This window comes from Bombyx mandarina, chromosome 24 (genome assembly GCF_030267445.1).
Source record: "Bombyx mandarina strain Sakado chromosome 24, ASM3026744v2".
NCBI lineage: Eukaryota > Metazoa > Arthropoda > Insecta > Lepidoptera > Bombycidae > Bombyx > Bombyx mandarina.
The window spans coordinates 9,327,055-9,355,018 of record NC_143230.1 but is presented as its reverse complement, the minus strand read 5'-3'; the positions used below and the strand labels follow the sequence as shown (position 1 = coordinate 9,355,018).

General features: G+C 39.1%; 2 protein-coding genes across 3 annotated transcripts; both read left to right on the top strand.

Annotated features, from left to right (window-relative positions):
* Positions 1–56: 56 nt before the first annotated feature.
* Positions 57–16,030, top strand: LOC114241698 (glycerophosphodiester phosphodiesterase 1). The gene is made up of 8 exons (XM_028172617.2): positions 57–608; positions 2,818–2,996; positions 3,856–3,961; positions 8,152–8,244; positions 8,707–8,807; positions 10,407–10,535; positions 10,900–11,035; positions 11,418–16,030. Exons 1-8 carry the CDS (start codon positions 297–299, stop codon positions 11,526–11,528), a joined length of 1,167 nt encoding a protein of 388 aa, XP_028028418.2. The 5' UTR covers positions 57–296; the 3' UTR covers positions 11,529–16,030.
* A 4,647-nt stretch (positions 16,031–20,677) lies between these two features.
* On the top strand, positions 20,678–26,518 carry LOC114241640 (dihydrolipoyllysine-residue succinyltransferase component of 2-oxoglutarate dehydrogenase complex, mitochondrial). Of its 2 annotated transcripts, none has more exons than XM_089737851.1 (2): positions 20,678–21,093; positions 24,727–26,518. In XM_089737851.1, exon 2 carries the CDS (start codon positions 24,751–24,753, stop codon positions 26,146–26,148), a length of 1,398 nt encoding a protein of 465 aa, XP_089593977.1. In that variant the 5' UTR covers positions 20,678–21,093; positions 24,727–24,750; the 3' UTR covers positions 26,149–26,518. The 2 variants fall into 2 exon arrangements, with proteins under 2 accessions (XP_089593977.1, XP_089593976.1); XM_089737850.1 differs by having other exon boundaries at positions 20,743–20,914.
* Positions 26,519–27,964: the final 1,446 nt, after the last annotated feature.

Here is a 27,964-nt window from a genome sequence, read left to right as displayed (position 1 = left end):
AAATTTAGTATATTATTAGAAAATAAACAACAAAACAGCGAAATTTTAATGAAATCATGAAAAACGCGTGACGGTGCGAACGTTTAGTTGTTGTTTTTGATTTTCATTTTGATAATCCCTTGAAGCCTTGAACGTTGTTGCACTCTTGCACTAACAAAACGCAAATTGTCAAAATGCTCCACCCTAGTCCGCAACTACCAATTTATTGATTTTCGAATAAACTGGAGTAATATGTGAACTCATAGTACATTAACAACGAAACGATCTCAAAAAGCGACGAACGAACGAATCTCAAAATGTTTTCGAAATTGTACACGATGTGCCAAATGTTTTGGAACAACATGTACTATTTATTTTCGTTTATAAACCTTTTAATTATTTATGTACATTTAGTTTTGCCCTTTGGTCTGGATGTCGGCTTGGCTTTTGCTGCGATGTATTACATCACCGCCCTGGAACGTCCTGATAAAGAGAGGGTACAGAAAATTTTTGGACACGATCCCTGGAGTAAGGATGAGGTTAAAAATTCTGAGGAAGTGGTGCATTGCATCGCTCACCGAGGAGCTGCACTTGACGCGCCGGAGAACACAATCGAAGCATTTAAATATGTATGTTTTTTTTTTATAGCCAGTACTATTGTCAAAGAGGTTATATAGTTAATTTTCTATAGTTTCTATGAAAAGAAATAGGTAACATAAGGTTGAAAAAAAAATTTTTTTTTCATTACTTAAGATACTAACAGTAACTGATTATTATCAGACGATCTGCAAGTCCTCGTAAAGCATCTCACTAAAATATTAAGTTATATTTCATGATGTGAAGTGAAGTAATTGATGTTCAATTAAAAATATTACATTGTTGATACTAATACCAAACAAAACAGGCCTTTAATTACAAAGATATAGGCTACCGGTATAGAGAAAAATAAAGAATAAAAAGTGTAGCAGGATAAAATTTTTTATTACCAACGCATCCTATCATGCATTTTGTATCGTTCACAGCTTGATATAAAGAACTGTTTGGACATATCAGAAGAAAAAATTCACCTAACAGTTCACAAACATTCACAAATAATGGTTTGAAATTATTCCATATGGTTTAAGATTCCATACAAAATACTACATAATACAAAATTCCATACAAAATAATACACTTAGGTATACCAAATGACAATATAGAGAAGAAATGAAAGATAACATTTAAACTTAAAACTAAAGTATTCTTTTATACTTATACTAGCAAACCCGACAGATGTTGTCCTGCATACACAAAGAGAATAAATGAATGGATACACAAAAATTCATTAAAGTCGATCCAGCTGTTTAGTTGCGGTATAGATAAATAACCTAGATACAGCATAATTATATATATAAAGATATTGCACCTTTAGAATTGTTATGCTTTAATCCGAAATTCTTTTCGTAAATGCTAAAAATGTTATTGAAGAATTTAAGTTTTTTGATTTTAATACTTTAATGTATGAACTTGATTTAAAAGAGACGAAAAGAGTACGTTTGACCTTTTCGGGAATAAAAGAATAATTAATGTTTTTATACTGAGGACATGACTATAAGTCGTTCAAAGTATAAAAATCATTTTCTTAAAATTTTTAGTCAAGCCACTTCAATTATAAAGGTGTGATATATTACTTTTATTATATTAATATTAATAAACTATATAATAATACTATGGTATTATAATAGGTATAATGCTGTACGTTATGTGTGTATGTGTATGTATACAGTGTGTGAGTGAATATAAAAACTTATTATTTTTTATTTTACTCGCAATGGACTGCACTTGCCTCAGGAATCTACACCGCTCTTGGTTGACACTCTTATTTGTACTATTGTGTATACTCTTGTGTATATACAAAGTACAGCTTCTTCAAGCACTGCTTACCGTCGTCGATCATAACTTCCTAGAGTTTGACGAACGAACTAACCCATGACATAGCTCACTGAGTTTCTCGGAGGATCTTCTCAGTGGGTCGCGATTCCGGCGGTTGATTGATTGAGTGAAACACTGCTCTTGCTGGAGCTAGTGTTAGCAAATTCTCCCAAGTTGAGTGCTCACCTACCCGTCCGCGCGCGTAGCTGGAATAGCCCCTTAGGTTACCTATAGATTGGGAATAGGTAGGGAACAAAAAAGTACAATCAGCATCCTTATTGATGTATTTCATTTACACCGTTTTGGAACTCACACTACATTGCTAGTTGCTGATCCCCCGACCCCCCGCCCCCCTCTCCGATCAGTTAGCTCAGGGGCTCCCAAACTTATTTTGTCTACTGCTCTTTTTTATTTTATTTTATTGCTTAGATGTGTGGACGAGCTCACAGCCCACCTGGTGTTAAGTGGTTACTGGAGCCCATAGACATCTACAGCGTAAATGCGCCACACACCCTGAGATATAAGTTCTAAGATCTCAGTATAGTTACAACGGCTGCCCCACCCTTCAAACCGAAACGCATTATTGCTTCACGGCAGAAATAAGCGGGGCGGTGGTACCTACCCGTGCGGACTCACAAGAGGTCCTACCACCAGTATAATGCTCACTTTGAGAATAAATTATTTTTTAGTGCCCCCCCCCATTTTTTCATCTACTTAAAAAACCACTATAGCGAGAGCTCAGTCGGTGTCTAAGGGTCCCTCTAGCTGAAATTACCAATCGTCCCCCAAGCCTCTGCACAACGCCCCCATTTCTTTCTGGGTCTCTTACCGCCCCCCTTAAGGCCTGCAGCGCCCACGAGGGGGCGTAATTGCCCACTTTGGGAAAGGCTGAGTTAGGGGAACCAAAGAAACCTTGCCTATTTGTAGTGCGTTGAACAAAACTGCAAGTTCGTCGAGATGGACGTGCGTTCGTTGCGAGACGGACAGCTGGTGCTGCTGCACGACGAGGGTCTGCAGCGTTTGACTGGAACCACGATCAACGACGTGCAGTGCGTCGACTGGGACGCCATAAAGGATTACAACGTGGCCGCCAATCATCCGAACAGGTCTGAAGATGTATCTTATATTGGTAGTGGTTGGAGGGGTCTTTTGACCTCGTCGTGGAGCTGCGACTTGGAACTCTAGTTGTTGATGTCTGAGGGCTCCAGGAAACGCTTGATAGCAGGTGGGCCATGAGCTCGGCTTTTTACTGGTGGTAGGACCTCTTGTGAGTCCGCGCGGGTAGGTACCACTACCCTGCCTATTACTGCCGTGAAGCAGTAATGCGTTTCGGTTTGAATGGTAGAGCAGCCGTTGTAACTATACTTGAGACCTTAGAACTTTAAAAAATTCGCACTAAGCACCCTGGTTGTAATTGGCACAAGGAACTTCTCACATTTCCGTCTACAGCAATCAGAAGCGCGTGACGAAAACCTTCACCGAATCTATCAGATCAGATGTGTTGTTATCGGGCTTAAGAAAGATTGGGCCGCGTGTAATAAGAGAAGCAGACTATTAGGTCATATACCAGCCTCCTCTAACTCGGTCACAACTCTAAAGCTCTGCCTTTGCGTTTTAAACCGAAAAGCAGAGTATTGATTGATATTAAAAAAACATATGGCGCGCGTGAAAGAAGTGAAACTTCTTTTGCGGTGTGTATTCTTAATTTTTCATCCTTAAATCAAATTTCTCTTGTAATTGAGAATGTTGTGTATAAGAGAAACGATCTAGCTGCTTTGCCCTTTCTCTCTGTCGACGGTCGTGTAGTTCGCGAGACGCTCGTGCCTATTCTCTCACTCTCGCTCGTCCTAAATTGTATCTTTTCTCTCTAGCCGTAACGAATCTGTCGCGAGTTAAATGTTACTCTCAAAGCGCCTACAGAAGTTTCCCTTCCCAAACTTCATCCAAAGTCGAATTTTTTTTCAGGGAGCACTTCAAAGATGTACGCCTGTGTCTCTTCGAGGATGCACTGGACTATTTGCTCGAGAATAAATTTAAAATGATTATCGACGTCAAAGGCGTAGATCAAGAGGTAAGTGAATAATTCAAATGCCTCCTCCATCTTCCGGGGGATTCGTATTGTGGTGTTGACATAAACGACAGATAGCTTGTGTGTCCTCGATCTACAATGAAGGTAAGGATTGAGGAAATCGGAAAAGATCTATTGATAAGCGAGCATAATTTTGAAGTCGTCGTGGCCAAAAGGATAAGACGTCCGGTGTATTGGTATCTAGCCGGTGTTCGAATCCCGCAGGCGGGTACCAATTTTTCTAATGAAATACGTACTCAACAAATGTTCACGATTGACTTCCACGGTGAAGGAATAACATCGTGTAATAAAAATCAAACCCGCAAAATGATAATTTGCGTAATTACTGGTGGTAGGACCTCTTGTGAGTCCGCACGGGTAGGCACCACCGCCCTGCTTATTTCTGCCGTGAAGCAGTAATGCGTTTCGGTTGGAAGGGTGGGGCAGCCGTTGTGACTATACTGAGACCTTAGAACTATATCTCAAGGTGTGTGGCGCATTTACGTTGTAGATGTCTATGGGCTCCAGTAACCACTTAACACCAGGTGGGCTGTGAGCTCGTCCACATATCTAAGCTATAAAAAAAAAAATCAATGTAGACTTTGAGATTCGCTTCATAAGGTCGGTATTGGCATATATGAAGCTTCGTTTATGTTAAATAAATAACTGGGAATAAATCACGCACGGTCATCCGGCCTCAAATTAGGATTCCCTGTGCTATGTATCAGAGACTGACATACATACAGAGACTGACAGAGACATACTCTTTTTTTATTGCTTAGATGTGTGGACGAGCTCACAGCCCACCTGGTGTTTAGTGGTTACTGGAGCCCATAGACATCTACAACGTAAATGCGCCACACACCTTGAGATATAGTTCTAAGGTCTCAGTATAGTCACAACGGCTGCCCTACCATTCAAACCGAAACGCATTACTGCTTCACGGCAGAAATAGGCGGGGCGGTGGTACCTACCCGTGCGGACTCACAAGAGGTCCTACCACCAGTAAAAAACCAGTATACATACTTATATGCGTTTAAATATGAGGCCGTCAGCGCCAAAGTGCCCTAAGCTTACCATAGTTAGTATGGAGGCAATTAGGTTTGAATCTTCATGAATTTGAATTTGAGTAAGCAAAAACACAATACGTGCAAAAATAATGTTTACAAAACTATCTGTTATCTATGGGTGAAACTATGGATAGGCCGGTTTCGCATCAAAATTTATTATATTTTAAATAAATTCGAATATAACTATTCAGGTCATAAGTATTGTCACACAGTAAAAACTTTTCTTTTAGAATGCTGGCCACAAAAAAGTTTATTGAATTCGAATTTAGAATTGTTCATGAAAATAAAAATGTATACTTTTAGAATTTTACTCATTTTTAAATATGGAGTGGACGCTTAAAGAAGACCGTGTTGCAGTTATTGCGTTGCATCGTTGCGGTTACGCGCCAATTCAAATTTTAAACATACTGAAAAATTTGAATATAACCAAAAGATTCGTTTATCGTACCATCAAACGATACAATGAAGACTCTAGTGTAGATGACAGGTCAAGAAGTGGTCGCCCTCGGTCTGTTAGGACTCCAGCAGTGATAAAAGCTGTGAAGGCGCGAATTCAAAGAAATCCCAAACGTAAGCAGAAACTGTTGGCCCTTCAGATGGGGTTAAGCAGAACCACGGTGAAAAGGGTGTTAAATGAAGACTTAGGGCTTCGGGCATATCGAAGAAAAACAGAACATCGTTTGAATGCTCGTATAATGGACCTGAGACTGAAGAGATGCCGCGCTTTGTTGAAGCGGTACGCGGGAAAAAAACATCGGGAAATTCTTTTTTCGGATAAAAATATTTTTACCGTAGAAGAGAGCTACAACAAACAAAATGATAAGGTGTACGCACACAGTAGTGAAGAAGCGAGCAACCGTATTCCGCGTGTCCAACGAGGTCATTTTCCATCCTCGCTCATGGTATGGTTGGGAGTTTCTTATTAGGGCTTAACAGAGGTACATTTTTGTGAGAAAGGTGTAAAAACGAATGCAGTTGTGTATCAAAATACAGTCCTGACGAACCTTGTGGAACCTGTTTCTCATACCATGTTCAATAACAGGCACTGGGTATTCCAACTAGATTCGGCGCCAGCTCATAGAGCGAAGAGCACACAAGACTGGCTGGTGGCGCGTGAAATCGACTTCATCCGGCACGAAGACTGGCCCTCCTCCAGTTCAGATTTGAATCCGTTAGATTACAAGATATGGCAACACTTGGAGGAAAAGGCGTGCTCAAAGCCTCATCCCAATTTGGGGTCACTCAAGACATCCTTGATTAAGGCAGCCGCCGATATTGACATGGACCTCGTTCGTGCTGCGATAGACGACTGGCCGCGCAGATTGAAGGCCTGTATTCAAAATCACGGAGGTCATTTTGCATAAACTTTAGTGTCATAAGAATCTATGTTTTGTTAAGTTCATTTTGGTATATGAATGGTTACATATTGAATAAACTTGTTTCAATTATTTTACATTAAACGTGTGACAGAATTTATGACCTGACTAGGTACATCATATAAGCTTGAATATAAAAAAAAAGTGGGTTAGGCCACTTTTGCACCGGGGGCCGGAGGTGGGAATACGCCCGTACGTCCCGGCCCTTGTAGGTAGCGGCCTCCCCCCGGTGAAGGTCAAGGGGCGACCTGAGGGGGTAGAGGCCGCGCGGCGCGCTACCAGCACCCTAACGCGCTGCCGTGGAGTAATAGAGCGACCGGTCGACGGTGTATCGCGTCCCGACCCGGCCGGCTGGTTCTGGTCCAGCGGGGTATTCCGGGACACCAGCGGCACCGTCTGGGCGGCCCGACGGGCTGCCGTACCGAGACGGCCGACGTTTCAGAGCCTTCGATTCGCCTCGAAGGCTCCGTCGGCTGGGCGTCCTTGGGGTGAGCCGCGCCGTCTAGTTGTAGTGTTGACCGCGGTAGCCCCCCTACCTCATCCGGGTTCTGACCTCGGAGGGGATCGGACGTCGGGTGTAAGAGTGCAGGGAAGTCGTTTAGTGGGTGGGCCCTAAAATCCTTGGGCCCGCGGTCTGCTCACAACACCATGCAGATTGTTGAGTCTAACATACCCCGCGCGCCCCTCTTGCGCGCGGACCTAGTAGGAGGTTCGGCCCTCTACCCAAAAAAAAAAAATGGCTACTTTTGCACTCATGGCCTCATATATACCTACCTATATAGGTGGAACAAACCTGTTCATCACACAATGTTTGCTAGACGCGGGAATTGAACCCACAACCCTCGGCGCAAAAGCCAGGGTCGCTAACTTTTCATTACGTATCAAATTCTGTAAACCTCATCGTTTTTTTTTTGCCAAAGGAGACTTGAATCTCGTGTCTAATGGTGGTCACGTGTATGCAACTGTAAGTTTTGCACAGTGACGTCATTACCGAGTTTCTCGACGGATCTTCTCAGTCGGTCACGATTCTGGTCCGGTAGTAGATTCTGCGAAGCTCTTGTTAGGGTCAGTGTTAGTGAATCTCTCGGGTTGAGCCCATGAGCTCATCTACCGCGAATAGATATAAAAATAATATATTGAAGTCTATTAACTTTAACTCAACAACAATACTTCTGTGAACTTCTGACACCTCCTAACTAACATTTTAGCAAAAAATATTTTTACATTACCTTTTGACGATGCTTAGAACCAATCGAATGCATTAAAGTCCTAATTGAAATAGTCAATAGCATCGACGATATTCTTTCGGAGAAATATCTCCTAAATTTGGTAGGCCTATTGTAATGTTGTACTTTGGGAGGTGTTAAAGGAAACGCCTTCCTGTGTGTATTCCATGCTTAATAATCATCTTAATCCTAGTTTACAATTATGAAGAAGCCTATGTTTCTGGGTGGTCCGCCTTATTAGGGAGACCTATTAACTATGTTATATACTAAATGCTATACCAATACTATGCTATGCTATGCTATAATACATAAGTATACACACTTCACTATATTTGGCGGCTAAATAAACCAGTTTATTGTTCCTCCTGTAAAATTTGTGTATAGTCAGATAGGAGGTGTCAGAAGTTCACGGACGTAATAGCTTTTTGGTTAACCAAAGACTCCCTCATTTTATTGCATGTCGAGAAAGTATGGTCTAATTTTTTTTTTCTTTTGCTAAATGATATAATGTCTTGTTCCAGGTGATATCCGGTGTCCTGGACGCGTTCGCCTCCCGACCGGCTCTGTACGAGTCCGCAGCCGTGACCTGCTTCAACCCTTACCCGCTGTACTTGGTAAGTTTTGAGGCCGCGTGGGTAGGTACCACCGCCCTGTCTATTTCTGCCGCGAAGCAGTAATGAGTTTCGGTTTGTAGGGCGGGGCAGCTGTTGTAGCTTTACTGAGACCTTAGAACTTATATCTCAAGGTGGGTGGCGGCATTATTTACGTTGTAGATGTCTATGGGCTCCAGTAACCATTTAACACCAGGCGGGCTGTGACCTCGTCCACTCATCTAAGCAATAAAAAAAAGCAATAAAATATAAAATAACAATTAGAAATCAAACATAATCACTACACTGTGTCACATAGGGCACCGGTGACCTCTGTGACAATCAAAGGGTTAATAAAACAATGAGAATTGAGAAACTACCCTATAATAACTTTTTTGAAGTCGGTTAAATATAATTCCGAAATTTTATTATTCCTTTTTTTTATTACGATTTTTTTTATTAAGTATACTCTAAATTGTTTTGCAGATCCGTAAAACCGATCCGAAAATCATTGGAGCTTTAAGCTATCGTCCGTATTGCTTTAGCGCGCAGGATTATGACGCCGAGAATGGGCCAACGAATCCTAGGTGAGCTTTTATTTTAATCACAGGACGATTTAGAAAAGCTCTATTGGAAGTTTAAATACTGGACGTCTTGTGGGCTCTAACAGGTGGCTCAAACGCCACTCTGCCTATTTCTGCTGCGAAGAAGTAATGCGTTTCGGCTGAGACTTACCATCAGATGGACCGTATGTCCGACTGTCTACAAGAATAACAATAACAATTGGAGTAGCCGTTGTACTGTAAAACTAGCACTTAGAACTCAGGGCGGGTGACCACTTAAAACCACGTGGGCCATGAGTCTGCCCATCTATAAAAGCAATCAAAACAAAAATAACATATCGCTCAATAATATTACCGAGCCGGCTCTGGTCTGATGCGGCAACCCTGAAACCATCTTCGCTCTGGCCTGATGCGGCAACCCTAAACCCATCTTCGCTCTGGCCTGATGCGGCAACCCTAAACCCATCTTCGCTCTGGCCTGATGCGGCAACCCTAAATCCATCTTCGCTCTGGCCTGATGCGGCAACCCTAAATCCATCTTCGCTCTGGCCTGATGCGGCAACCCTAAATCCATCTTCGCTCTGGCCTGATGCGGCAACCCTAAACCCATCTTCGCTCTGGCCTGATGCGGCAACCCTAAACCCATCTTCGCTCTGGCCTGATGCGGCAACCCTAAACCCATCTTCGCTCTGGCCTGATGCGGCAACCCTAAATCCATCTTCGCTCTGGCCTGATGCGGCAACCCTAAATCCATCTTCGCTCTGGTCTGATGCGGCAACCCTAAATCCATCTTCGCTCTGGTCTGATGCGGCAACCCTTTGCTTGAAAGAGCAAGATATTGCGGTGCCGGTAAAAAAACTAAATTAAACTAACAACAAGGCAACATTGTGAATGCGCTACATGGATTTATTCAGATTTTTTTTTATTGCTTAGATGGGTGGACGAGCTCACAGCCCACCTGGTGTTAAGTGGTTACTGAAGCCCACGTAAATGCGCCACACACCTTGAGATATAGTTCTAAGATCTCAGTATAGTTACAACGGCTGACCCACCCTTCAAACCGAAACGCATTATTGCTTCACGGCAGAAATCGGCGGGGTGGTGGTACCTACCCGTGCGGACTCACAAGAGGTCCTACCACCAGTAATTACGCAAATTATAATTTTGCGGGTTTCATTTTTATTACACGATGTTATTCCTTCACTGTGGAAGTCAATCGTGAACATTTTTGTTGAGTACGTATTTCATTAGAAAAATTGGTACCCGCCTGCGGGATTCGAACACCGGTGCATCGCTACATACGAATGCACCGGACGTCTTATCCTTTAGGCCACGACGACTTCTTATCCAGTAATGACGGATACGGTGAACGTTGTACAGTGCCTATGTGTGAGCAAAGCATATTTTTTTGTCGTATCCGTTAAAACGGGTACCGTATACACGGAGACCATGTGTGAACGGGCTCTTATATCGCAAGCTGGGTGGCGACATTTACGTTGTAGCTGGGCTCCGGTTATCACGTAACATCAGGTTGGCTGTGGGTTTGTCCACCCATGAATGCAAAAAGAAAAAATTGGCCCCAATGAAAACCCGACCTTATGGCCTATACGCTTACGTTCGCAGGTTCCCTGACAACGTCGTGCACCGGGTCGCGATGCGTGCGTGCGACGCGCTCCACGGGGTCGCGTGGCGGCGGCTCGCCCGCTGGTGCGGGGTCAGCGCCGTGCTCCTGCACAAGGACATTGTCAGCCCGTTAGTGGTTTTTTATTTTTATTTTTGCTTAGACAGGTGGACGAGCTCACAGCCCACCTGGTGTTAAGTGGATACTGGAGCCCATAGACATCTACAACGTAAATGCGTCACCCACCTTGAGACATAAGTTCTAAGGTCTCAAGTATAGTTACAACGGCTGCCTCACCCCTCAACCGAAACGCATTACTGCTATATGAGAATGAAGAAGATATGAACTTATATCTCAAGGTGGATGGCGCATTTACGTTGTAGATGTCTATGGGCTCCAGTAACCACTTATTACCAGGTGGGCTGTGAGCTCGTCCGCCCATGCAATAACTGTGTACTGTGCTTTGAGACGAGATGTGGTTCCTATCTGTCGCAGGAGCGAGGTGGAGTATTGGCGCGGGCTGGGCGTGCGGTGCGTCGGCTGGGCGGTGAACCGGCCCGTCGAGAAGCTGTACTGGCGCGGCGTGCTGAGGGCCGCCTACCTCGCGAGCACGCTCCTCGGCGAACCGGCCGTGAGTATAGACAAACCTTTTCTTTTTGAAGTGAAACCTTTTTAGAATTATCCCGATTTCAATCTCAATGAAACATAAACACTCCTTCATTGCATGCAATTTCTAAGAATAAAGTTTAAACCGAGAGTTTTAAGGTCTAATATGGTTTATAGGCACACAACACCGTCATTCAATGTAAAAACTCAAAAATCTTAAAAATATAGGTAGGCAGCGGCTTGTCTGTGCCCATGGCATTGCTGAAGTCCATGGGCGACGGTAACCAATCACCATCAGGTGGGTCGTATGCTCGTCTGCTTACAAGGGCAATAAAAAAGAAAATTGTACTTAACCCTTTCATCCACTCATGTCTTCAATTAACCTTCGTGTTCCATCGGTCACACAGGTGGAGAAAAAGAGCAAAGATAAGACCAGCTCTGACTGCGCAGCCTCTTCACCCGAACAAATGCTGGACCCGGAACAGACTGAGCAGAATGTATCGTCTGGACGAAATTAATACCAAAAACATAACTTATCCAATCACTAACCCTATTAATAATTTTATTTATAAACGATTTTCTAGATCCATTGCCCCCATTAAATAATAAACCCTATCTTAAACCAATTCCCTATATTTATTTATAAACTCTGCATTAAATTCATTCCGGATATGTATTTATTAACCTTGTTCTAAAATCTTCATCTTTTAAATTTTTATAATATTTTGAGTAACATCATTTTGATGATATTAAATCAACTATATTCATTATATAACTTAATATACCAAATATATAAAAAAAAATTAGATAGAAGGTGTCTTCAGACACTTGTGTGTTAAAAATAGTGTTAATGAAAAAAAGTTTATTCGTCACATATGTTTGGTGTTTAATATCAATTTTGATTGAATTAGGATTGGTAACGTACCTCTGAGGTTTGAGACTGAAATCGTTGAGGGTTTGAGGCTGAATGAGATTACAAGGTGCGTTCTTAGAAGTAGCAATTAAGGTACATAATATACAAATTAAATATGTAATTGCATTCAACATTTCAAGGTGTGATTCTTTGGAACTGTGAGTTTTTATTTTTGGATTTTTTAATATAGTTTTACATAAAATTGCCCTATAATAATGCATTTGCTATTGCATTTTTTTATTATAATATATTGGTTGTCTGTTTTCATAGATACAATTAATACTACTTATACAGGTTTGTTTGCATGTTTATTATTGTCAATACATTATTTATGATACATCAAATACTTTATACAGTCTACTTGAAATGTCTGAAACGATATGATGACAATAATTTTGTGATTTCACTCTGATATCCTGACCGGTATCAACAGGAGACAATATAAACGAAATACCACTGATATTTTCCGTAGTAGAAAACCGTATGTGACTTGTTTATGAAATTCTAGCAAAAAATTCAAAAAAACTTTTTGGAAGTAATATTCCTAAGTTTGAAATTGATTGTTAGTTCGACTCCCTAATGTATGTGTTTATTCGTTCGCGATTCCACATATTTTTTTAATAAAAAAGCAACATCATTAATTTATTGTAGTTCGTAAAGCACTTTGTTACGTTTTTCTTTTTTTCATTTTACAAAATATGAAATCGTAGCACATATAAATTAGCGTGGACAGAAAAGGGTAATTTAACAAAATATAAAACTTTTATGTTTGAGCTAACAATCTTCAAAAGGCTTCAAAGGCAAATACATACAATAAGAGAAGAAAAACAAACACTAAATTATGGACATGGCAAACTGAAATTATAATTGAAAGATTAGGACACATTAAAAAATCCGTATCGCACTTCACAGTACAGTAATCAGTGGTTTAAAAACTAGCAACTTTTTTACGCAGCAAAACCTACAAGATTTTGTATCACATTCAATTCTAAATGGTAATAATTGACCTGAAATTTATTGTTATATATTGTTTGTTTTTAAATTTAACATACTATTTGCTTGATAGAGGCTCATTTTATTCGCTTATTGCGAGTCGTAGGGGCAAAAGGTAGGTAAGTAGGAGTTACGGTTCTTTCTATTATGTATACGATTTGCAAGAGTTGGTTGCCACCATTTTTTGTTGTTGCAGATACAGTACATTAGTTATTATGCGTAGAAAAAAAGTAAACAGTATTAAAATAAAGTACAACTTATTATTATTATGTTTAGATACATATTTTTTACAATTGAACAAAATAAACAAAAAATTGTGACAATTAATGACAGTGACATTGTTGACATTTGAGGTTAAGTTGCCTTAGGAAATATTTTTTAAAAAAACGAGTGCTTGATGTGGCGTTGGCTAGTGGCGACATCGATTGAACAATCAATGTATTTTGCTTAACGTTAACAATACATATGACTAAACTTATCAAAATCCTAAAAAAGACAAATCCTCCAAAAGAAAGTATTTTCATGTACTTTATTGTTCTCATAAAATATACAGTACAATTACCTGAAATAACGTACAATACTTTATTATGAAGTACGGGTGGCAACCCTATTGACGCTACGCGACTTAGAGATTCGGACTTGTTTCTCCTATGTGCATATTTGATGTCGGTTTTGAAACATCTTTGTTTTTCTTCGACCCATCTTAATGAAGTATTTCGAAAAGATGTATGAAAACATATCAGTAATTCATAATAACAAGAAGAAGGGAAAGTTTGTTCAAATTTCGTAAAAGAATCTGTGAAATGTCAATCAGTAGCTCTGTCAGTGTCACGAAATGTCAAACGAGTGAAATGAAGGCGTAAGTCAAATTTAGAATTGACATTTTTGAAAATTTATTTCTTAATTACAAAAAAAAAAAAATATTTCTGACGTTACGATGTCACGTCGGGTTGAAAGGTCGAGCGGCGGTGTCCCCTACCACCGGTCCGTGAAATCACACAAAACTTTTCTGTGTGTTTAGTGCGAGTTTTTTAACCTCTCGATCGCTAGGGGCGCTATTCCAACTCCATACAAATTTGAGTTAACTTTTACGCTATCGAGAACGTTAAAGAACTCGCACTAAGCACGCTGGTTTGATTTTTGTTAATGACATCGTGTTTATTATTCGTTCAAACATTGGAAGTCATTTTTGAAAACGTGTTAAATGCGTATTTCAGTCGGTATTTACCCGTTTTCGGGATTTCAACAACAGTAGAGTCGCATCGCATAAAAAATCTGAAGTCTTCTTAAATTAGATATTTAACACTAAACCTACTATTGGTACTTTTTCTTCTACCTATTCTAGTAACCTTGAGGGGCTATTCTAGATTCACTGTGCGAGTAGGTGAGCTCACGGCACGGGGCTCAAACCTTACGACGTTGCTAACACTGGCCCTAGCAAGAGCAGTGCTTCCAGAATCTACCACCGGATCGAAAACGCGACCCACTGAGAAGATCGAGCGAGAAGCTCAGTGGGCTGTGTTGGTACCGGTTATATTGACCGCTCTCAAATTTTTGTAAAATTAGATGTTCTTTAGAACGGTTATCAAAATACTACGACAATTCTTAGAATGTAAATAATAATTCCATAATTGTTATTAAAAGAGATATATAGATAGACCATGTAATATTTTCATCACTCTTTACTACCAGTTACTTTCTCATTTCCATGAAAAAAAAAAAATTATTGCGTAGCATTTAATAATAAAAATCCGATAATTTTGCTAATTACCAGGCAATTTGTGGGGGGCGCGGTAGGGATTTATGTACGAGAAACCTTGGTAGGCTTAGTGTTAACAAAGAAACAAAAAAAACAAATGGTTATTTCTAAACAATTTTTTTGACCTCATTTTAAGTATTATAAATATACCAAAAACATGTAGTTTTTTAACGTTTAATTAATTTATTAGATTAGATTTTTTTTTTTATTATATAGAATGACAATAATGGTAATTGTTACGAATTTCGTGTTCGCAATCAGTTTGATGATTGTTTAAAAATACATCGAGGGGTGAAAGACAATTTGATATAAGCGACATTTTTGAAATTTTACAGGAGAGCCATTTTAAGTTTAAAATTTGGAAAAAATATCACTACGAAAAATCTTTTTCAGCTATTCGTATGTAGTAAGCATAATTGAAGTTCAATTAAAAATATCGAATCGTTGATGCTAATACCAAAATAAAACGCACCTTTAATTACAATGATAAATAAAACTGGTCCCGTGATAAGTTCGTAAAGAACTTGAGTTACAGGTACCAGATAACGGAAATAAATGTAAGATTTTTATTATACTCATACATATATATTTAATATACATCCGTAACACTGGAAAAGTTATTTTATATTTATCATACAAATATCTTGCCTTGGCGGGATTCGAACCCGCGACCCCCTTGTGTGGTGACCATGTCACTTACCACTACACCAGACGGCCGTAAATGTCGCGTGTTAAGCGAAATGCCGCCTAAACCAAATAGCATTACACCCCTCGATATATAAATGTGTACTGGCTTAAGGACTGAATTTTTTCTAGTGGTCTGCTAACTATTTAAGCTATTGTGCCCTAGCAAGGATCCGCAAGACTTTGTGCTCGGCCAAAGCATTATAACTACATGGTATTGACATAGATAATAATGTTGTTATGACCTACGGAACCCAGTGATAATTTTTTAATTGCCTTTAATTGAAAATAATTAGAACTTTTTAGGTTGAATTGAAATGGTGTACATGAGTGCTTGCTATAATCACAATCACTGTAAAGAATATAGCTTAATTAATAACCCACATTTGTAATCTTGTATTTTATTGTTGGATTTTGAATTTTACTCTTGATGAAGCTATAGAAATTGAGCACACATCAAATGAGCGGTAATTTTATTATTTATATTTTAAACGTCAAATTGTTGCATCATAGAATAAATCAAATGTCGTGAATATTTACGGCAACCCCGAAAGGGTTACCTTGTTTTATTATAATGTGTACATGATTTTTTACTATCGTCTACTCTATGTGAATGTAGCTTGTTTTTTAATCTGTATTTATTGAAATAAACCTTGATGTTAGAAGTCGTCTTTTGTGGTTTTATTTTTTTCTGGAGGGTAGAACCAGCTCACTGAATTAAAAAGTGTCCGCTGAAAGTATGGAGAGTAGAGGTAAGGAGAACCGTCTCATTTTGGAGAAGCTTGAAAAAGTGTCCCATTTTCAGGACTAAATAGCAATACAAAAATCCTCCAGAATGGCGCTAGGATAGGCACAGGGTATTATATGAATTGAGCAGTTGTTAACTGATTGAAGTATGGTGAGTTAGAAAATTTAATATATTTAATGACTAAAGTAGTTAGTGACAGCGTAATATACAAGACCTCACATGCTTACGTAGTCCAAACTAATTTCGTCAATATAACCTAAAAGTATTGCTGTGGTAAAACGTGGAGACATCGATTGCATTTTCTTATCAGCTTTAAATAAAATACTTTTTGTGATTTTGTAGTGCTTACAGTCCTTTCGTCCTTTTTTATTACTCTATCTTATTCTCATAACTTTCAGCGCCTTTTTTAAAATTTGCCCGGTTGCTACTGTAGCGCCACCCTATTAAGCAGATTTTAACGGACACTTTTTCACACACAGAGACGGTTCTCCTTACCTCTACCCTCCAGAACCAGAAGAAGAAAGGAGACACAGTAGTAAGTGGAACGGTTTTAAAAACAGCGCCATAAACTATTAAAATAGCATACTAAATGAATAAGGATGAAATACTTTTTAACGAACTACATTTAACTAAATTATAATTTGCGTAATTACTGATGGTAGGACCTCTTGTGAGTCCGCACGGGTGTGTACCACCACCTTGCCTATTTCTGCCGTGAAGCAGTAATGCGTTTCGGTTTGAAGGGTGGGGCAGCCGTTGTAACTATACTTGAGACCTTAGAACTTATATATCTCAGGGTGGGTGGCGCATTTGCGTTGTGAATGTCTGTGGGCTCCAGTAACCACTTAACACCAGGTGGGCTGTGAGCTCGTCCACTCATCTAAGCAATAAAAAAAATACAGTAAGTACTATATTTATATTTATATATGTGCGGCTGTTTGTCACTGAACTCCTAAACGGCTAGACAGATTTGAATGATTTTTTTTGTATGCATCTGAGTGGATGGTTTGTTTGGACGCTCTGGATGGTTTAGATTTACAAATCAGCCCGGCAGATGGCGCTGCAGTCGGTATCTAGGTTATTTATCTTTCCTAGAAATAATTTATATGGCAAAACATCGTTTGCCGGGTCAGCTAGTACAAATGTGTAAATAGCAGATTCTAAATACTGCATTTTTTTTTTAAGAAAAAATAATATTTTTTTTGACTTGTGTAGTTACAAAAATATATATTTTTCTACCCAGCACACTTCATTTTGTTTAAAACTGCTACATTCATATCATTTCCAGTTCCTACACTAGCCCTATTTCGGTGTTACTCCGAACTATAAATCGCTGCTTTTACAGGTGGACACATTCACCTTGTCCCAAACAAGATAGTGCATAATACCTCTACGCTTCTTAAGTTTTAAGTGGAACATCAGCATCTGTACAAGCGTCTACTTCAAGGTCTCTTTGATGGTGAGATCAAGCAACATAAGACACGTTTCAAATCAGATCTATCGTAACTATACTTGAGACCTTAGAACTTATATCTCAAGGTGGGTGGCGCATTTACGTTGTAGATGTCTATGTGCTCCAGTAACCACTTAAGACCAGGTGGGCTGTGAGATCGTCCACCCATATAAGCAATAAAAAAAAAAGACCGCATGATCGTCTAATTTTAAATAGAAAGTATAGTTGCACCCACCCGCGCAGACTCAGAACAAACTAACGTTTTTTTCCCCTACTTATTCTTTTTTTTTATTGCCCTTGTAGGCAGACGAGCATACGGCCCACATGATGGTGAGTGATTACCGTTGCCCATGGACTTCAGTAACGCCAGGGGCAGAGCCTAGCCGCTGCCTACCGCTCGAAGCCGCTGCCTACCGAATGTCAATCCCCTGTCGAGAGTGACGCCTAAGTACTCAGCCTTCGTAGCCCACGGTATGGACTGGCCAAATACTTTTATGGCGGGAATGTAGTTACTGCGCCTAATTAGTGACGAGAAACTAGCAGTAGTGTCGGGAAAACTGGTATAAATCGTTTGATAGCCGCACAGTACAATACTTACAATACTTTAGGGCTTTTTTTATTTATTGCTTAGATGGGTGGACGAGCTCACAGCCCACCTGGTATAAATCGTTTGATAGCCGCACAGTACAATACTTACAATACTTTAGGGCTTTTTTTATTTATTGCTTAGATGGGTGGACGAGCTCACAGCCCACCTGGTGTTAAGTGGTTACTGGAGCCCATAGACATCCACAACGTAAATGCGCCACCCATCTTGAGATATAAGTTCTAAGGTCTCAAGTATAGTTACGATAGATCTGATTTGAAACGTGTCTTACGTTGCTTGAACTCACCATCAAAGAGACCTTGAAGTAGACGCTTGTACAGATGCTGATGTTCCACTTAAAACTTATGAAGCGTAGAGGTATTATGTACTATCTTGTATAGGGGACAAGGTGAATGTGTCCACCTGTAAAACAGCGATTTATAGTTCGAAGTATCACCGAAATAGCGCTAGTGTAGGAAGTGGAAATGATATTACAGTTTTAAACAGAATAAAGTGTGCTGCGTGGAAAAATATTTCCTGTAAGTACACAAGTCACGTAAGATATTAATTTTTTCTTAAAAATTAGGAGTATTTAAAATCTCAGCTATTAACATATTTTTATTACTATACTAGCTGATCCGGCACACGTTGTTTTGTCATATAAATTATTTCTAGGAAAGATAAATAAAGATATATACCGACTGCAGCGCCACCCTTCAAACCGAAACGCATTACTGCTTCACGGTAGAAATAGGCAGGGTGGTGGTACGGACTCACAAGAGGTCCTACCACCAGTAATTACGTAAATTATAATTTTGCGGGTTTCATTTTTATTACACGATGTTATTCCTTCACCGTGGAAAGAAAGAAAGAAAGAAAGAAATCGTTTATTCGCCAAGCATAGTGAAAATTAGTTATTACACAAGTTAAAAGCAGCGTGTATGCTTTGTCATTATTTGACATGCGAATTTTAGTGCAGTGCAAGATATTATAATATTATATAATTTACCATTAATTCATCCATAATTCAACTAATAATTAAAAATCAATCGTGAGCATTTGTTGAGTAGTATTTCATTAGAAAAATTGGTACCCGCCTGAGATTCGAACACCGGTGCATCGCTAGACACGAATGCACCGGACGTCTTATCCGTTAGGCCACGACGACTTCGACTTCGACGGCTTCCTAGTTCTTACAAATAATACTATTCATTGTCTACAGAATTTCTCGCCAGATCTTCTCAGTGAGTCTCGATTCTGAACCGGTGGTAGATTCTGCGAAGCACTGCTCTTGCTAGGGTCAGTGTTAGCAAATTCTCTCAGGTTGAGCCCGTGAGCTCACCTACCCGTCTGCGCGTAGCTGAAATAAACCCTTAGGCTACCAGCGAATAGGTAGAGAAAAAAACTATAATGACGTGAGCCTTTGCCTGCGTGAGAGCGAAAAAAAACATTGTTGTCTTTGGTAGGAATTTATTAGTTTTTTTAGGTTTCTTTATTGTGGTTTCTATGGAGGGTAGAGGTAAAAAAACAGTTTCAAATAGGGGACCTCGCTGAAAAAAGTGTCCAGCTTTAACCAGCAAACTTCAACTCAAAAACTCTTATTATAGCGCTAAGGTAGTAAGCGATGTGACTTGTGTGCTTAGTGCGAGTTTTTAACGTTCTCGATAGCGTAAAAGTTAGCTAATATTTGTATGGAATGGGATCGTTTGCGTACGTTTGCCGCTAGGGGCGCTTTTCCAACTGCATACAAAATTGAGTTAACTTTTACGCTATCGAGAACGTTATGAAACTTGCACTAAGCACACTGTTAACATTTGTGAACGGAGTCGTCCAATGGTAGATTCTGCGAAGTACTACATACTCTTGCTAGGGCTAATGTTAGCACACTCTCACTTACGAGCCCGTGAGTAGCTGGAATAGCCCCATACGCTACCAGCAAATAGGTTGGGGAAATAGTGAATGGATTGAAATGCGCACAAATGAAAAATTTAAGAAAATAACTTTTGGCGCTACATTTTAAATTACAGCACTTGTTACAGCGGCGTCACTAATATTTGCTCGCTTTGAAACTTTGAGTATGCTCTTTACATCTATCTCTCATAGCCGGCCCACGAACCTATTCCACTATCTTTCCCGTGTTCTGTCATAAAAGAATGAGCTGGAGTGTCGTTAGATTGGCCTCTAAACCATTTTCGGTCCTGGCCTTTACAATTTTCGGCCGCCAAGCCCAATATGTGCCACGCACCCCCGTAGGCTCAGGAACCTCGTAGGAAGCTTAGATCGGACCCGAAAAAATGAATAAATCCAATCTTTTTACGGCCATATATTAATAACACGTGATTTTTGGATCAATTGCGACTACTAATTACTTGATACAAATGAGTAATTAACAGCATGGTTCCTAGTAGGTGATGGCAATTCATAGATTTCAGTAACTATTGTTGTGCGTCGATATAAAAAAAAAAAGGATTTCAGAATTCCCCTTAAAAAGGGAAAGCAATAACAAAACGCAAATTCAGTTAGCATTCCATACACACTTCTAATTTAAATTGCACAACGATCCAAATATTCTTTCTCTTTTTTACACCAACGTTTTAATATCAGCATCCTTCTCACGCACAAAACCAGGTTCTAAAAATCTACTCTGCCTTTGAATTTTGACAAGTGGCGACCAGCCTGAATTCGCTAAAAGCGATTCGAACGATAAATGTAGATCTTTTGGGCCATAAAATCAATAATTACCACAAAAAGGCAGCGTCAAAATAAAAGTGAAGTATATGTTCAGTTATTCCATAACGCAGACGTAACCAGCTCTGTCAGATAATGCTTAACTAATAACATTAAAAAGTATTAACACAAGCCTGTCATGCGAATCTTATGTAACCATATTTTGTTCGTGAAATAACTGCATCGTACGCTGATTGGTGTCGTCTACCTTTTCGTTAAGGTAAGGGGTGTGGTTTTTATCAATATTAATGAGATTATGTGTTAATTTCGTTCATAACCTTGACACTGCATTGTAGGCGTGTTAGTGATGTCCGGCTACAGTAAAATTTAACATAAACTGCTTCTAAATGTTAATGAAAACTAACCAGATCTAACCAGCTGTTTTCTGAACCCAATAATTTGTTGTATTAATAATGCGTTTTTACATTATTAATAAAATGCTGTTAAGTTTTCAAAATGTCAAAAATAGGAATGTGTATTTAATTCTGTTTCTATTCTTTTTTTAAAATTTGACGACTATCTCGAAATTTTGAAATGACAGAACAAAATTCCTATTATGGAACATAAAATCTTATGATCTTTAATTTAGATAATGGTTTTCCTTATAGTTAAATACTTGACTGAAAATATTATTTTTCCCTAACAAATTAAATATCCTTACGTCATTATGAATCTCTCGCAAATTTAAACCTAGAAAAATTTATGTATTTTAAATTTTTACTATGAAAATGTAAACAGTTGGAATTTGTGATGTATCTATCAGTGCTGTTGCAAGTTTCATGATCATGGGTAGACTAAAAAGGGAGGGGTGCTGTTAGGTGCAGACGACAAATTTGTCTACCCTCCTTCTTGCATTTCAAACTACCGCAAAAATTTCAACCAGACTGATGACTATTAAAGTATCTAGCTAACAGAACTTAGATTAGATTTATGTTCATTAGTCATAAATATTGATGATTCAGTGAATGAATGTACTAAAAAATTTTACTTGACTATAGGGCAAAAACAAACTACACTGTATTCTTCTACCTCTGCCGCATGATGCTTGCAACGACTCTGTAATGCCAATATTTTGTTACAATACGAAAGCAATGACCACCTAGAATTTCTAATCCATACAGTATTATTACATCACATATATGCAGATTGCTTATATTTCTCCAATAGGGTTCGTATGAGATTGATTTGTTTACTTATAAAATTCATGATAAGATAAATTTGAAATGTAAATACTTATCATACATATTACTATGTACTATGCTAAATATATTAGATCCATTGATATTTTTACATATCATAGTTTTCTCCTACCTAGATACATGTAAGGGGGTTACTGTGAGTTTTGTAATGTACCATTCTGTTGGAAATCACTGATGAAAACGTAATGTAAAATAAATTAAGTAAATACATCTGGGTCCCTACAAGATGTTACATTTTAACACTATATTTCAATTTTATCGGATAGACCAGTGGTCGCCAACCATTGCCTCATGAGCCGCATGTGGTTGTGACTCCTCGGCCAAGGCCATTCCGCGATGTATTTAGTTCAAGCACGGAATATTAATTATTATCTTACCTAGTAAGAGAGAAGTAAACAGTTTAAAAACACAAGGCTATAAAATATACATAAAAAAATGTCTCTTTGAATAAACTTCAATAGTGTGTTATCTATATTTAGCTCTTTTGGTTGACAAGGTTACAGTCTACTGGTATAGACAAATACCGCTCTACAATTAAATGGTTTGTCAGAGAAAATCCAATGGACACCACTAATTTATATGTTTATTTATTACACTTATTATTTTATTTGTATACATTTTTCTAAAGCCCTTGAAGGCAGGTGATCATACAGCCCATCTGATGGTGAGTGGTTATCGTCGCCCATGGACTTCAGCAATGCCGGGGGCAGAGCCAAGCCGCCGCTAACCATAGACTTAGAATTAATGGACTTAATACCATTCTGGCGGTTTTTGTATCAGTCAACAAAAGGTAATGCAGAGGAAGTAATGGAATAAAGGAATAAGTGCATTGAAACATAGATTAACATGTAAATATATACACATTCCAATGAAGCCAATTTAAACAGGTCTGAAATATAAATATACACAAAATTGCAGACAAACTTATTTAAAATTAATTGTGTATATATTATATTATGCAATATTCAAAAGAATATACCAACATAAACTTAACAAAAACAAATTCTGCTTAATAAAAAACAATTTAAGTTATTTCCAATAACGATAGCTAATTATATAATAACATTTGCTGAACCCTTTACTTGAAAACACACTTCTCAGTGATGTTCCTGATTTCGATAAAATATTTACAAAACATAAATAGAAATGTGTCCATTGCTCCATTACAGGACTAATTAAGGGAAATTGATTATTATATTTAAATAATGATGACTTTGCATGGTTTTTATGCCCACTGTGTAAATAAAACAGGCTTGTAAAATGAATGTTCACGTTTATTCTAGTTTTATTATAATTCAATTACAATTTGCCATGCACGGGGCTAAAAGGCAGGAATGGAAGAGAGGGTTGCCATAGGCAAATCTTAAAATTAGCTAACTTGGTTAGGACTTAGGTGTTACCATTACAATTTTACAATAAAATTCTAATGTTCATATTTTGATTGAACAATGGCCATGTATCAAAATATGAACATTAGAATTTTATAAATTTATATAAATTTCCTAAACTCCCCCTTGTTCGTATGTTAAAAAAACATGGCTTTACATAATGTATGCCTGCATTTTTTTAAATACTGCCCTATTGGAACTCTTTGTATAAATATATAAATATTTTATATACATTAAAGAAAGTTTTAGAAAAAAATATTGGAAAAGTTTTTTTTGTCAAATTCAATCTATATTTTTTGATGGTAATCGTCACTTATGAAATATGTCAACAATGTTGCCTATGTAGGTACTAATAGTTTACATCATGTTTACATATCCGGAAATTAATAGAATCAATATTTTAAAGGACATGGGCCACTCTACATACATTGCACAGCCCACTAAACGAAGTTCAAGGACAGTAATGAAATTAAGTTTAAATAACAGACTATATATTCCTTTTATTATAAACAGATTAAAATCAATATTGTTCATGAGGATACAAAGATATTTAAAAATTAGATAAGAATTTAAGGTTATATCATATGATTTTGCTGTCAATACACTGACACTTTAACATCATCATCAGCTCAAATATTACTTATTTAAATTACTACACTTTATATTACAACAAAATATAATAAGCAGGTATATCGCAACGAAACACTTAATAATTTCCACAATGCGAACGAGTGCGAAAACGAGTGATCAAAATATGTAAAACGTCTATAAACATCAAACAAGCGTAGTTTTTTTTTTTTTGCTTAAGATCAATAGTTATTCTTCCATGTAATAAATATTCTACGGATTTAAAAGTATAAAAATATATTTTTGTTTAGATTTGTTATTTTATATTAATTTTAAAATCTATTAATGAAATAGTTTAATATATTTTGCTAGTTTTTTGCAATATTATGTTTTTTTTAAGAAGCTTTAATGTGAATTGTTTAAAATATAAATATATTTTACCTATGGCAACTCCTTCAATATTATCAATGTAGCTTAGTCATGCATTTTTTTTTATTAATGATTTTAATTATCCCACCATTAAAATACCCTTAAATATAACAAGCACTTATGTAAAAATGAAATGTTTTTTTCTATAGATATTTCATTAATTTCCTTGAGAGCACGAGTAGCTGGGCCGAAAATGGCCCATGTCTTTTTGTCAGTAAAAATTGACAGGAAACGCAATGATTTATTTATTATCTATTCTCCATTTTCCAGGGTAAGTACGTTCAATAAGCGAAAATGCTACGACGCTGCTCGAAGCACATCCAGACGCTGTACCGGCGTCAGGGCCAGTCCATCCGCTTCAAGTCAACAACTCAAACGCCCAAAATACTTGCACCCTTACACGCAACCAAACTGCACCAACCGAGAGCTCTGGTCGCCCACAATCAAGTAGCATCCATCCACTTCACGAATCCCCTGCTTGTAGAGCAAGATGTGACCACTCCAAGTTTCCCGGACTCCGTTTCTGAAGGTGACGTCAAATTAGATAAGAAAGTGGGAGACAGCGTAGCCGCCGATGAAGTGGTCCTGGAAATCGAGACGGACAAAACCGCCATTCCGGTCATGGCGCCCGGCCATGGTGTCATTAAGGAGTTGTACGTCAAAGACGGAGAAACCGTTAAAGCTGGACAAAAGCTGTTTAGGTTAGAGATCACAGGGGAAGCACCAAAAAAGGCTGCAGCTACTGAGGCTCCGAAGGTTGATACACCACCGCCGCCGCCGCCGCCTCCTCAAGCTGCCGCTCCGCCTCCGCCACCGCCTCCCGCCGCGGCAGCTCCTCCCCCACCACCCCCACCCACCCCTAAAGCCGCTCCGCCTCCACCCGCTGCTCCCATCTCTTCAATCCCAGTCGCCGCCATCCGCCACGCTCAGGCAATCGAGACAGCAACTGTTAAAGTTCCTCCACAGGACTACAGCAAAGAGATCGCCGGCACGCGCACCGAGCAGCGGGTCAAGATGAACAGGATGAGGCAACGCATCGCTCAGCGTTTGAAGGACGCTCAGAACACGAACGCCATGTTGACGACATTCAACGAGATCGACATGTCCCACATCATGGCATTCCGTAAGAAGCACCTCGACACCTTCACTAAGAAGCACAGCATCAAACTCGGTCTGATGTCACCTTTCGTGAAGGCGGCCGCCAACGCCCTGATGGACCAGCCCGTGGTGAACGCTGTTATCGAAGAAAACGAGATAATTTATAGGGACTACGTAGATATTTCGGTAGCGGTCGCCACACCGAAAGGTCTCGTCGTACCGGTCATCAGAAACGTCCAGAACATGACTTATGCTGATATCGAGCTCACCATAGCTGGGCTAGCGGAAAAAGCGAGAACCGGCAAGCTCACGATCGAAGAAATGGACGGCGGAACGTTCACCATCAGCAATGGAGGCGTTTTCGGGTCTCTGATGGGAACGCCAATCATCAATCCGCCTCAATCTGCTATACTGGGTATGCACGGCATCTTCGAGCGGCCCATCGCTCTGAACGGCCAAGTCGTGATCAGGCCCATGATGTACATTGCCCTAACTTACGACCACAGGCTGATAGACGGCCGCGAAGCTGTACTCTTCCTCAGAAAGATCAAGGAAGGCGTCGAAGATCCCGCCACTATCGTCGCTGGCTTGTAAAATCTAAGACAAACACCATCCGACCATAACAAAAGACGATAATAGAATAACAGTTACCAGCCGAAGGATGTATAATGTTTAATCATGTAAATGTTACGAATATCGTCACTTTCGAGGTAGCCGCCGCGCGGGGTGCACGTCTTTTTTCTCACATTTCTTTTTTTTTTTTTTGTTCTTTTTTTTTGTTTGTTCGTTGTAACTATTTATTGAACGCGCACGCTTCGAACTTCGGTTACGTTTTATTTGTATTATTTATCGTGATTTTTAGTAATAATTAATAAGAGATGTACAATTTAAAAGAAATACCGACGACCTCAGAGTGTTGTTTTATTATAATTTATTTTCTTTTCGTTTTGAATGTTACACCGTCGAATTGCTGTATTAGGCTCGTATGCTTGTGCATACGAACAATAAAGAAATTACTTAAAAAATATTGGTATTAATTATAGTAAACCTACCCTTGATACCTTTGATACCGACATCTCGTTTTTACCATCGCACCGCCCGCCACCGGAGTAGAGTTACTAATTGGAGCCACTGCGGTCATCCAGTGCGTTTCCAGATGTCTTTTTTGCCACGTACCATCCGGCTATGGAATGAGCTCCCCTCCACGGTGTTTCCCGAGCACCATGTCCTTCTTCAAACGAGGCTTGTGGACAGTATTAAGCGGTAGGCGGCAGCTTGGCTCCGCCCCTGGAATTGCTGAAGTCCATGGGCGACGGTAACCACTCACCATCAGGTGGGCCGTATGCTCGTCTGCCCACAAGGGCAATAAAAAAAACCCTCTTAATTAAAAACTACTTACCAGAATCGCGTTTCGAGTTTCTAGAAAACTGTAATCTATTCGAAATGTCTGGAATAATAACAACGACAGTAAAAAACACGAAACTAAACCTTCACGAAAGCAGTTTTATGTCTGCGACTCTCGAAAACTGGAGAGAATCTAACCTCTATTTAGAATGTTGTGGAATTAATACTCTTTAGTGAGTGTTGCAATCTTATTGCTTTTTTGGCGCGAAGAGCCTTGAATGGTGCGTTACGATTGTTGAATTTTGGACCTTATATTTAAAGGTCGGCGGTTGCATTTACGTTGCGATGTCAATGAACTTTCATAATCACTTGACTCTAGGCAATTTTTTTTCCACCTATTAGCTGGTAGACTAAGAGGCTATTCCAACTACGCGCAGACGGGTAGGTGAGCTCAGGGACTCCATTTGAGAGAATTTGCTAACACCGGCCCTAGCAAGAGCAGTGCTTCACAGACCGCCGGACCGGAATCGCGAGCCGCTGAGAAGATCCGGCGAGAAACTCAGTGAGCTGATCTTACGATGCCACGTTCCCAGTGACGATTTAGTAAAATCTTCAATTATAAAATCTACGAAAAATGCGTAATAAAATTAAATTGAATAAAATAAGTATGTATTATAATATAAAGTAAATACATGTATTGTATTGTATGTAGGTATGTATATGTATTGTTTTGGATCTTGTAATATTTTTATATTATTATATGTAATGTTTACTGTATGCACTAGGTTTGTGTCTCTATATCTTCTTTCCTTCTGCGGGCCTACTGGAAGAGATTTCAACTTGAAATAAGTAGTGCCCTTGTACTCTGTATCCTTATTGGCGTGTTTCTTCTAACAGCTGTGTGTACGAAATATATTAAATAAATAAATAAGATGAGATAAAATAAGGATCTCAGTAAAATGGTGAGAATTCACCAGACAAAATAAGGATCTCAGTAAAATGGTGGGAATTCACCAAACGATTCTTTTTTTTTTATTGCTTAGATGGGTGGACGAGCTCACAGCCC